Source organism: Babylonia areolata, chromosome 7, assembly GCF_041734735.1.
Source record: "Babylonia areolata isolate BAREFJ2019XMU chromosome 7, ASM4173473v1, whole genome shotgun sequence".
NCBI lineage: Eukaryota > Metazoa > Mollusca > Gastropoda > Neogastropoda > Buccinidae > Babylonia > Babylonia areolata.
Genome location: NC_134882.1, coordinates 54,716,575 through 54,730,999, shown reverse-complemented (window position 1 = coordinate 54,730,999; position 14,425 = coordinate 54,716,575). Strand labels below are relative to the sequence as shown.

General features: G+C 41.6%; 1 protein-coding gene across 1 annotated transcript; it reads right to left on the bottom strand.

Moving 5' to 3' along the window:
- Window positions 1–7,053: 7,053 nt before the first annotated feature.
- Window positions 7,054–12,690, bottom strand: LOC143283887 (type-2 angiotensin II receptor-like). Its single transcript, XM_076590279.1, has 2 exons — window positions 11,636–12,690; window positions 7,054–7,273 (listed from the first exon to the last, which is right to left on the bottom strand). Exons 1-2 carry the CDS (start codon window positions 12,688–12,690, stop codon window positions 7,054–7,056), a joined length of 1,275 nt encoding a protein of 424 aa, XP_076446394.1.
- Between the last annotated feature and the right edge of the window lie 1,735 nt (window positions 12,691–14,425).

The following is a 14,425-nucleotide window of genomic DNA, read 5'->3' as shown; positions in this document are numbered from 1 at the left end:
GTTATCAGCAATGTGTCAATGCCAGAGTAAGGGCTGAGATTTATATGTCAACGATGATCGTTATCAGCAATGTGTCAATGCCAGAGTAAAGGCTGAGATTTATATGTCAACGATGATCGTTATCAGCAATGTGTCAATGCCAGAGTAAGGGCTGATATTTATATGCCAACGATGATCGTTATCAGCAATGTGTCAGTGCCAGAGTAGGGGCTGAGATTTATATGCCAACGATGATCGTTATCAGCAATGTGTCAGTGCCAGAGTAAGGGCTGAGATTTATATGTCAACGATGATCGTTATCAGCAATGTGTCAGTGCCAGAGTAAGGGCTGAGATTTATATGTCAACGATGATCGTTATCAGCAATGTGTCAGTGCCAGAGTAAGGGCTGAGATTTATATGCCAACGATGATCGTTATCAGCAATGTATCGATGTCGTCACCAAGAGTCTAAGACTTACCGAATCTTCAAAATCATTTAGTAATCATAGTGTGGCGATTTTGTGGTTTCCAATTCGAAGCTGAACACACATGCTCTCTCTCTCTCTCTCTCTGTCTCTCTGTCTGTCTCTGTCTCTGTCTCTCTCTCTCTCTCTCTCTCTCTCTCTCTCTCATAAAGATCCATCTAACTTTAGATTTAATTTGCTCATGTCGTGAAGACATGAGTCTACTCTGTGTAACTTGGCCATTCATATGTATGAGGCATTAAAGAGACTGCGAAATGTTACGTCAGGAATTTTGTTGAACAATTGTGTTTGCTGTTTTTGGTTGGTTTGTGTTGTAGATTCATAGTGTGTCATGTTAATCTTATTTATCCTTCCTCAGTGTTACCCCCTTCAGTAAGGGGCTTTGGCCTTTATCTGAATAAAAAATCGTTATCTCTCTCTCTCTCTCTCTCTCTCTCTCTCCCCAGTTTCTTTGCTCCATAATATGCCTTCTGCGTTGTGGACGTCTTCAAGAAGAGACATCAAGGCAATACTACGTCTGATGTGTTCACTGACTGCTGGTTCCATCAACATCAATCAGTCAAACACACACACGTACACACGCGCGAGCACACACAAATTCACACACATATACACATTCTCATTCACACACACACACACACACACACACACACACACACACACACACACACACGTCCATAAAGAATCACTCAAGTCAAACAGGAGCTTTACTGAATAAAAAGTATCGAATGTATTAGTCCTGCTACCTGTCCATGTTTCAGTCAGGCCATCTAAAAGCCATCCCCAAAGCATTTTCCAGCGCCTTCCAAAAGCCCATCAGTCTATTCCTTCCTATCAAAATACTCTTCAAGACCAATACAGTCCCCATCTGAAATCTGAAAGTAACACGGATATGGACTTCTTGCCCCGAATCGTTCTGGTGTATATTTTGCATATGAGACTATTTTTATAGTTACTTCTGCAGATACTTTTTTTTATCCATTTGAATCCTGACTCCAAGATCCAATGAACCTAAAACATCATTCCTTTAAAGGCTTTGCGGAAAAGATCATGATGTAAGACTGACAATGGGTTTAGATCCATTTTAATATTTCTTGTGTGCATCAGGCTTTTGGGTAATCGATCAAACATAATACGAAACAGTGCCGTCCGCCATTTTGGCTTGCTCCTTGCTTCTGGTTTCTGATAATGGTACAAAATTTCATTAAATCAACAAACATATTAGTTACTATTTCAGAGAGATCTACCTTAATGGTATCTTTTAAATCAATTTAACTCTTCCATTAATGTTCAAAGAAAAGCAGAAGAAGTCTCCCCTTCTTTTCATCAGTATCGTCCACAGTGTATGTAAATTCCGTTGGGCGTGGTCTGTTTTATTTGTTCCCTGTCAGGTTAGTTCTGTCAGCTGTTCGTTCAGTGTTTGGATTCGGACACAAACCTAGGAAGTCATCGTGCATCTGGCTCAGTCAAGGTGTGTGCTGTTAGTAGGACCGCTCGGTATCCATCCTGGTTCCAGACTGTCAGTTACACCTTCGAGATAAAGAAAACGTCGGCCAGGGTGCAGGCGGCTTACAGTTTTTTGGTGTCAGAAGTGGGATTTTGTTCCTGTTCTGTCTGCTAACAAGATTCACTGTTGTCTGGTGTTCAGATGGAATTGTGTCAGTCCAGTGTTGTTGACTCTTTTTCCCTATAAGCCTAACGCTATAAAAAAAAAAAATGGGGGGACGGGGAAAGAAAGGATTCAGACTGGTAGTTAATGACGCAGCACGAGAAAAAAACAATTAGATATATGTTTAGATGTGTTGTTGCTCGTCGCCCCAAAATTTTTGCGTGTGTTCAGTACCTTACAAATTTCGTTGCTGATTAGGTAATTGTTGGAAGAATGGAAGTACCGTGACTTCGAGGCCTGGGCAAAGTAGAGTTCTCAAGCCGATATAGATCTGAATAGGTGTAGGTACTTTTTTTTTTCTCAAGGGACCATAGTTCAATGGGTAAGGAGATTATTGTTTATGAGCCGATTAAATCTGAGGACTATAGGTGTACATATATGTAGATCTGTGGCTATGGTCATATAGGACCTTGGGTCAATTTTTTTTCTGATTCTGCTTCTGGCTTGAACTCCACTTGCACCAATGTGTACTGTATTAAAGGTGTGGAGTGGAGTTGTTTAATAACGTTCAATGAGTTTTGTACTGGAAGACATACTTTAGCGATTAAGAATGCTTTAGGGGCTTCTGGTGGTGGTAGAACCGGTTAAAGACTTTAGATAAGGTCGTTTATGCCTTGAAAGCCCATGGTTCAGCGAATTGAGAGTCCATTGTACAAACAGTGAATTGAGAGACCATTGTACAAACAGCGAATTGAGAGACGAATTGAGAGACCATTGTACAAACAGCGAATTGAGAGACGAATTGAGAGACCATTGTACAAACAGCGAATTGAGAGACCATTGTACAAACAGCGAATTGAGAGACGAATTGAAAGACCATTGTAAAAACAGCGAATTGAGAGACCATTGTACAAACAGCGAATTGAGAGACCATTGCACAAACAGCGAATTGAGAGTCCATTGTACTGAGCCAGCTATATTTGAGGGTGAATGGTGAACAGATAGGGAATCTGTCTCTGTAGGCATACAGGACACTTTGGATTATTATTTTTCGGGCTCTGTTCCTGGCTTGGAACACTACAAAATGTGAGGGGGAACATCTTGAGGATAACTGAATGACGTAAAGTGCGCTGTCGTCAGTGACGAGTTGCGAGCAAGGGAAATAACTACAGTAATTGGAGAGATCATGGGGGTCTCCATGGGTTGTAGAACTTTAAGTTCCAATGGTCTTTCCTCATTGAGTTGGAGACTAGCTGTGAACCAATCTTGTTTATTGGTTTTTTATATTTGTGAGCTACAGCTGCCCAGATTTTTTTTTAAATGTCTTTTAGTAATATTGGACTAAGCCTTGTTTTGTTTTTTAGTGTACGAGTGTGTATGTTACGTGTGGGTTGTAGGACTAATTTGTCTTGTAAGATATGTAGAATGCTTGAGCCAGTCATTAATTTCAAGAAGAAAACAGAAACAAAGAGCTCACTTGTTGTTGTTGTTCTTTTAATTTAAAAAATAAAAACGTTTATGAGGAGTACTGGTGGCTCATAGAATTCAAGCAAGAAAAATCCATTACGGAGCTGATGAAAGGGCCGAGGCGGCTTGCCAGTCCCGGCCGGAACGAAGATCTGTCAGCGAGACGGCGGACAGTCCCAGTCCTGTTCAACGAGGGCCATTCTATAGGAACGCTGCGCGACACTCATTGTCTCCTCCCGAGCTGCCCGACTTCTACCATAGACTTGAACCAGGGTTCTCAACCTTCGACCAGATCCATATGATGGATCCGAAGAATGGGACGAGTATCAAGAGCATTTTGATTGCTGTGCTGCTCTTGGAGTATGGTCCTCCAAGGACAAAACACTGGCATTTGCGGCACTATTGAAGGGACCAGCCAGGAGGTTCTTTATGGGACTGAACGATTCCGACAAGAACAATTACGAAGCACTAGTGTACTGTCTGCGTCAACGTTTTGGCTGTCAGTCAAGACATCAAGTCTATTGGCTTTCTAAGTTTGATGGACTTCTCTGCAGGTCGGGAGGAGGCCCCTGAGGAAAGAACCATTCAAGGAGAGCTATAGAGTACATTGTACTCAGTACGATCAGTGCGCAGCTAGAAGAAAAACAAGTCAACGATGCACGCTCACCTAGGACAGTACCGGGAAGGCGAACCGAGGGAGAGGATAGCCATGGACATATTGAGGCCCCTGCCTATCATTGACAACAAGAACAGGTACATCCTGGTAGTCATAGACCTCTTCACAAAGCGGACTGAAGCTTTTCCCTTACCAGATCAAGAAGCAAAAACAGTCGCCAACGTATTTGTGAATGATTTTGTATGCAGATTTGGTACGCTGTTGCAGATCTTGAATGATCAGGGTAAAAATTTCGAGTCAGCTGTCTTCAAAGAGATGTGTAATTTATTACACAAAAATAAAACTCGCACAATGAGTCAGCATCCTCAAAGTTAATGGAAGCGTAGAAAGATTCAATCGCACTCTCACTGCTGTGCTCACAATGTACTGTGAGAAGAAACAGAAAGTGCGGGATGAATATCTACCACAAGTTATGATGGTGTATCGATCATCAGTGAACAGCACAACACAACACAACACCCAATAAAATGTTGTTTGGGAAGGAAGTGACACTGCCGGTGGTAGCCATGGTGATGGTTCCAGGGGAGGTGCATATCAGAGAGAATCCAGACAACTACATTGTTAAACTTTAAGAGATGCTGGAGCATGCACATGACACAGCGAGGAAGTACACAAAAAAGAATTGTGAATATCCAAAGAGGCACTATGATCTTCGGGCCAGGAAGAACTCTGATCACCAGGGACAGCTGGTTTGGCTGTTTGATCCCGTCAAGAAAACCGCTGTGTGCCAAAAACTTACCAGCAGATGGAAGGGTCCGTACCTAGTAACGAAAAAATGTGATGATCTCACATATCATCAAAACATCCCCCCAAAGCATCCCAAAAGGATATCATGAGGACAGGCTCTTGGCCTGCAAAGGCCGAACGATTCCGAAATGACGGTCTTGAAGAAAGATGAACTATCATTGGCAGACTGCTAATGTTTACAACAGAGTGAAAGACAGTTGTGATCAAGTGACAATAGTAATTACTATGATGGCATAGGATCAAAATTCAGAGTAGTGGCTCGTGCACTACTTGGGGAGAACATTTACGGGGATATCACCCAGCTCAGTAAATGGTCGGGTGATAAGGTTTTAGATGACACCATTCTTTATAGAGATCAGCAAGTACGGCCCACTTTTTTTCACAGCTCGAAATTACGTGAAGATGTTATCAGCATGAGTGGATAAAGCAGTAAGTCAATATGGTTACCTTGGTGACTGTTCCAGATCATGCACCCGTGTTTTTTGTGCGACCGGCGATTCAAGAGTAAGGAGATAAAGGAGCATTACGAGAAATTACATGTGTGAAGCACAACGTGGAGCCGGTACTGTGGAGCCTGTACTGCAACTAAAACTACATAGTGTCCGGTTGATTTCATGCACTGAAGCCACTGTATATACCCATGAAGACTCCCAGATCATGATGGCGAAAGCAGGTCTGGACCTAGCTATTCCGATGGAAGAGGAAAAGCGAACTTCCATCCATTTTTCCCAAGAGTCCCTCTCCCCATGCCTGCTTCCCGCTTTACAGCCTGCCTCAGAAGAGCAGAGAAACTCCGGCACTTTCTGGGAGTCGAGGACAAAAGGTTGTCAACCCTCAACATCAACGGCCCCATGTCCTCAAGACGACACCCCTCTATACGACGAACTAATAGCAGACTCTCTGCCACGTTTTCGGTTTGAACCCCTTCCCATTCAGGATACAGACCCTTCAGTCCCTACCCCACCAGTGCCTCTACCGGCAAGGGACCAACAGGCAGCCAGCCCGGAAAACGCGCGGGGAAAGGCAATGTCTGTATCGAAGGATGGACGGATGCCACTTCTAGTAGCAGCCCCCCCTCCCCTCCGCCTCTGGGAATGCCACGGCCAGGTGGCTCTTCCCGGGGACGTCAGTTGGCCGCCGGAGGGATCAGCGACTGTGACCCCGGACTTTAAATTGCTCCACGTGTCTCGACAAGCAGGGGTTCGACCGACGAACAGGAGGGATATGTTGGACAGGTTTGGATTTCTGGCCCTGCCTGGTATGGCATATCCAACGGCAACCACGAATCTACAAAAGTCCAGGGACTTGACCGCAACCGTACGCAGCGGAGGGCAGTGCCGCGGACGCGGATTCACTTGAGCTACTCAACGCCTTGCTCCACATTCCAAGGCATCAGGGACTCTTCCAAAACATCGCCGATATCCTTCAGGATATTCCTCTAAGGATTTCAAAATAAGAGCTGCAAAGAAATCAAAACCATCCCTGAAATGAACTATCACCTCCTTGACTAAAATCAGACAAGCAAACGGATAACCGGAAGGAAATGACAAGACTGAGAATAAAATCTGGGGAAAAAAGGCATACAAAGAGTATTGAGACCAAAATGAGACCAGGTCCAAAGTCAGAGAGACACAGGTCCATTAGTCTGTCGCGGTGACACAAAGGGCTGTACAGACTAAAAGAAAGAACCAAGGACATACTGAGAAAGACAATATTCTGTTTCAAATCCAAGCGAACTGAAATTGACATGGGAGTACAGCCGTGCACAGTTTTCACATGTTCACATCGGAATACAATGTTGACTATTCCAGAGTGAAGGTGTGTAACTGAAGTCAACTATATAACGTTTGGCAGACACACTTTGTTTTCCACCAAAGAATTCGCAAATCAATCAGTAAAGTCACAATTTAAATATCGTTTGAAATTGACATTATTGTGTGGCACATTCTACACGAAAACTATTTTAAGCCTGTGTCGTTTATTTCATACCTCATCCCAAACCATCATCATGTTAGTTTTTTTCCGATCTTGCCTTATTCAAGCAATGAGATCTCCAGTTCGTGATGGATATATTAGCCAATGCATTCACTTATGTCGACTTGACCATTACTGTAACGAGGACAGAGGTCATGTGTTGGAATGTCATCACGTCATCCTCTGTCTCCATCCACTGCTCCACACTTGAGGCTGTCAACAGCTCCACACTTGAGGCTGTCAACAGCTCCACACTTGAGGCTGTCAACAGCTCCACACTTGAGGCTGTCAACAGCTTCAAACACTTGAGGCTGTCAACAGCTTCACACTTGAGGCTGTCAACAGTTTCAAACACTTGGGCTTTGTCATCCCCAGCAACGTGTACACCTCAGTGAGGAGATCAATAACACAAATGGGATTGTTGTCACTGTCATGAGAAAGCTGAACGAGGGAGTTTGAAAGAATAAGAATATCACAGGAAACACTGAACTCAAAGTTTACCATACGTGCGTGCTCAACATTCTGCTGTGTGAAAGCGAGGCGTGCACATTAAACTCCAAACGACGAGAGAAGCCGAACCCTTTCCGTCTGTGCTGCCTCACATTGTTGTCCTGGGTATATCATGGCAAAAGTAGCATACAAACACTGAGGAATTGAAGAGGACCAGGTCCACAGGCTCCGATGTCAGTTCTCAGCCAGCGACGTCTCAGATGGCTGAGCGCCAAGTGCGTGGTGCGCACGGGACCTCGGTCTATCGTCTCATCCGAAAGACAAGTCTAAAAGTCTTTCGGAAGGAATTTTCTTTTCTTTTTTTTAAAGATCATCTCTTCAGCCAACGTAAAACTGTGACTCATGCTATCGGACGCCCATGCCTCTGCTGTAGAGACACATGCACAAGAAACGTGGGCTCTGTGTTACTGACATTAAAACAAAGAGCAAAGCATCGCAAACGAAAGCTCTCACAGAACACAGACTGTGAAAGAGGGGCTCAGGCGAACCGTGGAAAAATAAAAAGAACCACACACACTCGTGGAGAACAGGCAGGACGTGATCCTGCTGAACCAACTCCATCAGCTTTTCGATGAGAGGTTCGCAACAGAGCCTGCCGTTCCAGGATTGATTGGACTGTTAAGCTATCCCCTACACTGCTCAACCACCACGGTGTGAACACAAACAGGTGAAAATCCCTTGTATGAGACAGACAGAGACCACCCACAAAATAGCACTTGTCTTGCTCATTGCCATTTTGTTAGGTCGCTACTCTGTGCCTTTCCACGCCACTTTCATATTCCATTCTTCTTTTTCTTCTCGTTCGTCAACATACTGCTCTTCCCATACACTTTTTTCTGTTGAAAAGCTCAGAAGACGTCAAAAGCGTAACAAGAAGAGAATGTCGTTTTAGTGTCACTGCACTAAATATTTTGAACTTTTTACCAACCAGTCTTCATATCACTCTGGCTCAGTTTCAATATATTGTTATATATATATATATATATATATATATATATATATATATATATATATATATTGTTATAGCCAGGCATTTGCTCTGTGTGTGTGTGTATGTGTGTGTGTGAGCGCGCGCGCCTGTATGTGTGTATGTGAGTCTCGGGTTTGACTCCGACCCCCCCCCCCCCGGCCCCCCCACCCCCTCCCCCCCCAAAAAAAAAGGATTATGTGGTGGACATGTTGTTTGTTTGAAGCGTTCAATGAGAAATAGAACATTCCCTGCAATGTCAGAAAGAAGTAGTACCACCACCACCAACAACAACAATAGTAGATGCAGTAGTAGTAATGATACTAACAGTAGTAGTAGAAGTAGCAGTAGTACATATTTATATAAACAAAAATGTCTCGCTGGTTGTGGGAATATGACACAATCCACTGAAGCCTCTCTTTCAAGTTCTCATGCTAAACAAAAATAAAATACAATTCAAAAAAAAATAATAATAAAGAAAAAGAGCTCTCTCTTTTTTCTTTTTTTTTCCCTTTTTTTTTTCTTTTTTTTTCTTTTTTTTTTTAACTCACTTGTGTAAACAAAGTGAGTCTATGTTTTAACCTGGTGTTCGGTTGTCTGTGTGTGTGTGTGTCTGTGTGTCCATGGTAAACTTTAACATTGACATTTTATCTGCAAATACGTTGACACCAAATTAGGCATAAAAATAGGAAAAATTCAGTTCTTTCCAGTCATCTTGTTTAAAACAATATTGCACCTCTGGGATGGACACCAAAAAAATTTAAAAAGAAGCCAAATTATATGCAAACTGCATTTACTGTTATATTTATATTTTTTGTATTCTCTAAACTCTGGGATGGGCACAAAAAATAATTTAAAAAAAGAAGCCAAATTATATGCAAACTGCATTTACTGTTATATTTATATTTTTTGTATTCTCTAAACTTGGCACTTTGATCTGATATTCTGACACAACAACAAGAGCAGTCATTATTATCATTTTTTTGTTCAAACAGGAACTTCTTTTGCTAAGCATTGAAGTTTTATTTATTTTGCAAACGTTTTGGTGCAGATAGTAAAAAAGGGAAAATAATCTGTAATTAATGCTAGGGGACTTAATTTGTTTTAAACTGATCTTTCTCATCTGAAACATTACATTTTGAAATTATACTCAATACATAAAAAGCTTATGGGTTTTATTCTCAGTGTACAGGGCTTTCACTATGTTCATTCGCCCAAGTGGTCTTTTTCGGAAAATACTAAAATCAATACGACGAGTGGACTTTACAGATCTATTGGCTGAGCCCTGAAAGTCATGGGCAAAAATCAATTGCGTACACATATTTATACACATTCAAAGCGCGTGCTCATATTCTTCGCGAACGCTAACGACGCCATTTTGTTTCAAGTTGTTGACCTGCCCGTTCAATCCTATATTCAATCGACAATACACGATAACATGTGATGGAAAGTTGGAGAAGGAGACCATTAAATATTTATTCAGAGAAAGATTTGTGAACGCCTCATCACTTACTGGATTATACCCTAAACTGCCATAAAAATATCCACAGAATCAGTTGGAATTTACAGTTAAAAATTGTAAACCATGCGAGTTAATACCCTTGAATTGATCACGATGAAACGAAAAAATTTCCAGTCTTGACTTTTCTCAAAATGAAGTCCTTTTCACTTATTACGACGTTTAGAAGTACTTGTACTTGGCTCTACATGTTATTAGTTTAACAAAATACTAAATTTTCATATCAACTTTAAAACTATAAAACTAGAATGAACATAAAAGAGAAATTGAATCGACCGTGGCGTACTACATTCCCGGCGGGTGTAACTAAACTTGTACATCTATCTAGATCTAGAGAAAACGGCTAAATGTTGCAGTGTGATTGCCCTTAAAGATTTTTTGAATGCCCAAGATACACCAGAATAATATGATTTAAACAGCGTTCTCACTGCGAATACCGCAATTGATTTATCGCCCTTTAAAAAAGCATGTTCAAATATTAAATTTTAGAACGTCAGTTAAGGAGCCACGATAGTGTAATGGGTAAGAGTTTCTTCTCACCCGAACACGCGGGGTTCGAATCCGGTTAGGACTTTTTTTTTTCTTTTCTTTTTTTTCTTTTTTTTTTTTTAATCCGAAGCTTTATAATAACAAATACAGAACACATTTTCACGATTAGATTTTTTTTTTTTTAAGTGTATCACAAGTGAGTCTTGAAGGCCTTGCCTCTCTTGTTTTATGTTTTATGTGCAGAAGAGGTGGTTAGAATATTGTTTGATCTGCCGCATGACAAGGAATTCATAAAGTAGTAGAAAACAAAAGTATTGTTGTTCATCAACCGAAGTGATTCTGATTATCCTGATGAAATTATTCCCTCAAAAGTACAGTGTCAGCTAGGGGTTGGGGTGGTCGTATACGAAGTGGGTGTAGAAAACAACAACAATATTTTAGTTTGAAACCTTCTTTCCGGAATTTCAATCCCGATGGAACCCCCAGAAGAAGGCTTCAAGCCGAAAGTGTGCGTGCGTGCGTGCGTGCGTGCGTGCGTGCGTGTGTGTGTGTGTGTGTGTGTGTGTGTGTGTGTGTGTGTCTGTCTGCGTGTAGACAGAGAGATAGATAGTGTGTGTGTGTGTGTGTGAATGTGTGTGTGTGTGTGTGTGTAGAACGGCATAATTATAGTGGAGAACAACATAACTGCACTTGGATGTTTGTCCAATGCATTTACAGAAAATGTCAGTACCATTTCCACCCATGAAATACGAAGACTTGATGTCTGTTTTACATTTTTAGTTCTTGTTTTTTTCTGTAAAAAAAAAAAAAAAAAAAAAAAACAAAAAAAAACCTTTATCTTCCAACGGTTGTGAAACATCTGTTCCTGTCAACATTGAACATAATTGTAATTATGTCTTCTTGTAACTTCCCCTCAGAAAAACGTACACATTTGTATACATATACATTTGAGCAATATTTCAGTTTTGTAAATTTGTTTTAGGAGACTGGTGCTCGGTGAGTTAATTCTGATCAAAGTTGGAGACGTAGGCGAAAAAAACCCAACTAACTATAGAAAATATTGTCGTATGAGGCAATATCAAATTATGAAAAAAAACCTCCTTTTTTTCTTCTTTTTTTTATTGACAACCTTTTCAGCAAAATTACGAATCGATTATGTTCTGATTGGGTCAGACGGTCTTCAGGTATGCTTGATGTCATTTGAAATTTCACTGCGCTCTCTTTCCACCCAATGTCGCGGAGTCATCGTGTCTGCCACAGCGGATCCAGCTCAGAAACTCCCTTCTGAATCTGGTTCCAGTGAAGCAGTAGAGGAGGAAATTGACAGCGCTGTTGGTGTACCACAGAAAGAAGGTGACAGCGTACACCAACTTCCCCTTGGCGTACAACCTGGAGGTTTCCTCTTTGAAAACCTCCGCGTAGTGCTCCCAGACAAGATAAACACACACGGGCAGCGTGAGAACGAGAAACGTCGATGACAAAGCTAGAATCATAACTGTCGTTCTGGAAGCTGTTTTTCTGCGATTGGTAACGTTCTGTTGTGTGCTGGAGTTCGCCACGGCTTGAACAGATACAGAAGCAGTGGACGTAGCCTTAAACAGAGCCGTGGATAGTACGATGTCACACACTGCAAGACACATGGCGGGAATCAGAGAGGATATACACATGTCCACCCATCTCCAGACTACCGTGAATTCTTCGTACCCTGCCAGTACACAAGTACAGTGGTTGTGCTTTGCTACATCCATTCCTATCACCCAGTGGAACTGGATGGCACAAGCGATACAGATGACATTAACCACGACCACCCAAGTTCTTTTCAAGGAGCACATTATCTTGATCTTGTGCGGCCATTTGATGGCCAGGGTTCGTTGCACGGTCACACAAGTAAGAAGCCATGCCGAAGCCGTACCAGAGGAATAAATCATCCAGATAAGAACCTTGCACGTGACTGTATGCAGGTCCCGCAACTCCACGCCGAAGAAGTTGTACACCCCGTGGCGTAACGCGCCAGTATATAGCAGGACCAAATCAGACGCGGCAAGGGCGATCAGTATGGCTTGCTGTGAAGAGTTATGGTCCTTCATACGAACCATGACAAAGATGGTGGCAACATTCCCGAAGCCTCCCAGCAGGAGAACACATGGCGGCCACACTTTCCACAGAATGATGGCTGCCTGCAGCTCTGGGAAGATGACTCGATCTGCAGAGGTTGTGAAGCTGTTGGTGTTTCCCATGCCGTGATTGTCTTCGGTGACGTTGGTCATGCTTATTCCTTCGTTGCCTTCTGCTCTTTGGTGACACCTATTCCGCTGTTAAGAAGTACATTTTCATCGTTACAAAAAGCATTATGCAAGGCATAGAGGTAAAAACATAGCCTTACCTTAAGTCATGTGTTTTGTTTTTTTGTTGTTGCTGTTGTTGTTTGTTCGTTTTTTTGTTGTTGTTGTTTTTGTTGTGTGTTTTTTGTTTGTTTGTTTGTTTTGGTTTTTTTTTGCTGGTGTTGATGTTTATAGGGTGGGGATATGTTAATTACACATTGCATGAAGTGTCTTAGACAGATTGCACGTATATATACATGCATCCATACATATATACATATATCTTATTATATTTTCTCCTTAACTGTGATCACAGACACACAATATATATACACAGAGAGAAAGATATATATATATATATGTGTGTGTGTGTGTGTGTGTGTGTGTGTGTGTGTGTGTGTGTGACATGAATGAATAGATAAATGATTTTTTTTCTGAGCGTAACAGAGTTAGCATGCAATGTTTTCTTTTTATCCAGCTCTCGAAAGGGAAAATGGAAAGAGAGAGAGAGAGAAGAAGAAGAAGAAAGTGTCGTCCCTCAGGATTTATTATGCAAGATGCCAGAACAGTTTCCTTGTTCTGAAACAAGGTAATCAGTGTTGATACAACTACAGTTGTTTTGCAAAAAATAAATAAATAAAATCCGGGTATAGTTGTGGGCGTGGGGGGGGGGTATCTTCGCCTAAGATTTTCTCTCCAAAGTCCCAAAGTAATTCGGATGAGACGATAAGCCGAAGTCCCGTGTGCAGCATGCACTTAGCGCACGTAAAAGAACCCACGGCAACAAAAGGGTTGTTCCTGGCAAAATTTTGTAGAAAAATCCACTTCGATGGAAAAAAAACAAATAAAACTGCACGCAGGAAAAAATACAACAATAAAAAATGGGTGGCGCTGTAGTGTAGCGACGTGCTCTCCCTGGGAGAGCAGCCCGAATTTCACAAAGAGAAATCTGTTGTAATGAAAAGAAATACAAATACAAATACAAATACCCTGGCGCAACGTGTGAAGGATTCCCAGCGCGGCTTCGGGTCAGGAAGATCTGCAGTGAACATGAGCAAAGAAGACCCGTGTACTCTGCATTTTTCGACCTCATCAGGACCTTCGATATTCTCATCAGAAGTTAGTTTTAAAGCGTATAGAAACAAAATAACCTGTTTCTTCGACAATGTCAGCAAAAGTGTTACGTTAAAGCGTCTAGAAAAAATAGCTTTTTTCTTCGACATTATCAGCAACATCAGCAGAAGCGACATGTGAAAGCGTCTAGAAATAAATAGCCTGTCGACAGCAGTGTGTAATGTTAAGGCGTCTGAAAAAAACATGCCTTTTTCTTCGACATTGTCTTCAGAATTGCAATGTTAAAGCGTCTATAAAAATAGCTTTTTTTCTTCGACATATCAGCATTATCAGCAGAACTGTAATGCTAAAGCGTCTAGAAAAAATGCCTATTTCTTCGATACTGTCAGCAGAAGTGTAATGTTAAAGTGTCTGGAAAATATGCCTATTTCTTCGATATTGTCAGCAGAAGTGTAATGTTAAAGTGTCTGGAAAAAAATACATGTTTCTTTGATATTGTCACCCAGAAGTGCAATGTTAAAGCGTCGTGAAAAATAGCCTGCGTCTTCGACATTATCAGCAGAAGTGCAATGTTAAAACGTTGTGAAAAATAGCCTGTGTCTTCGAC

Coding starts and splice junctions, on each gene's coding strand:
- LOC143283887 (XM_076590279.1), bottom strand. CDS start 12,690: ATGACCAACGTCACCGAAGACAATCACGGCATGGGAAACACCAACAGC. Junction 7,274..11,635: donor TTGGGTGGAAAGAGAGCGCA/GTGAAATTTCAA, acceptor AACTGTTGACAG/CCTCAAGTGTGAAGCTGTTG.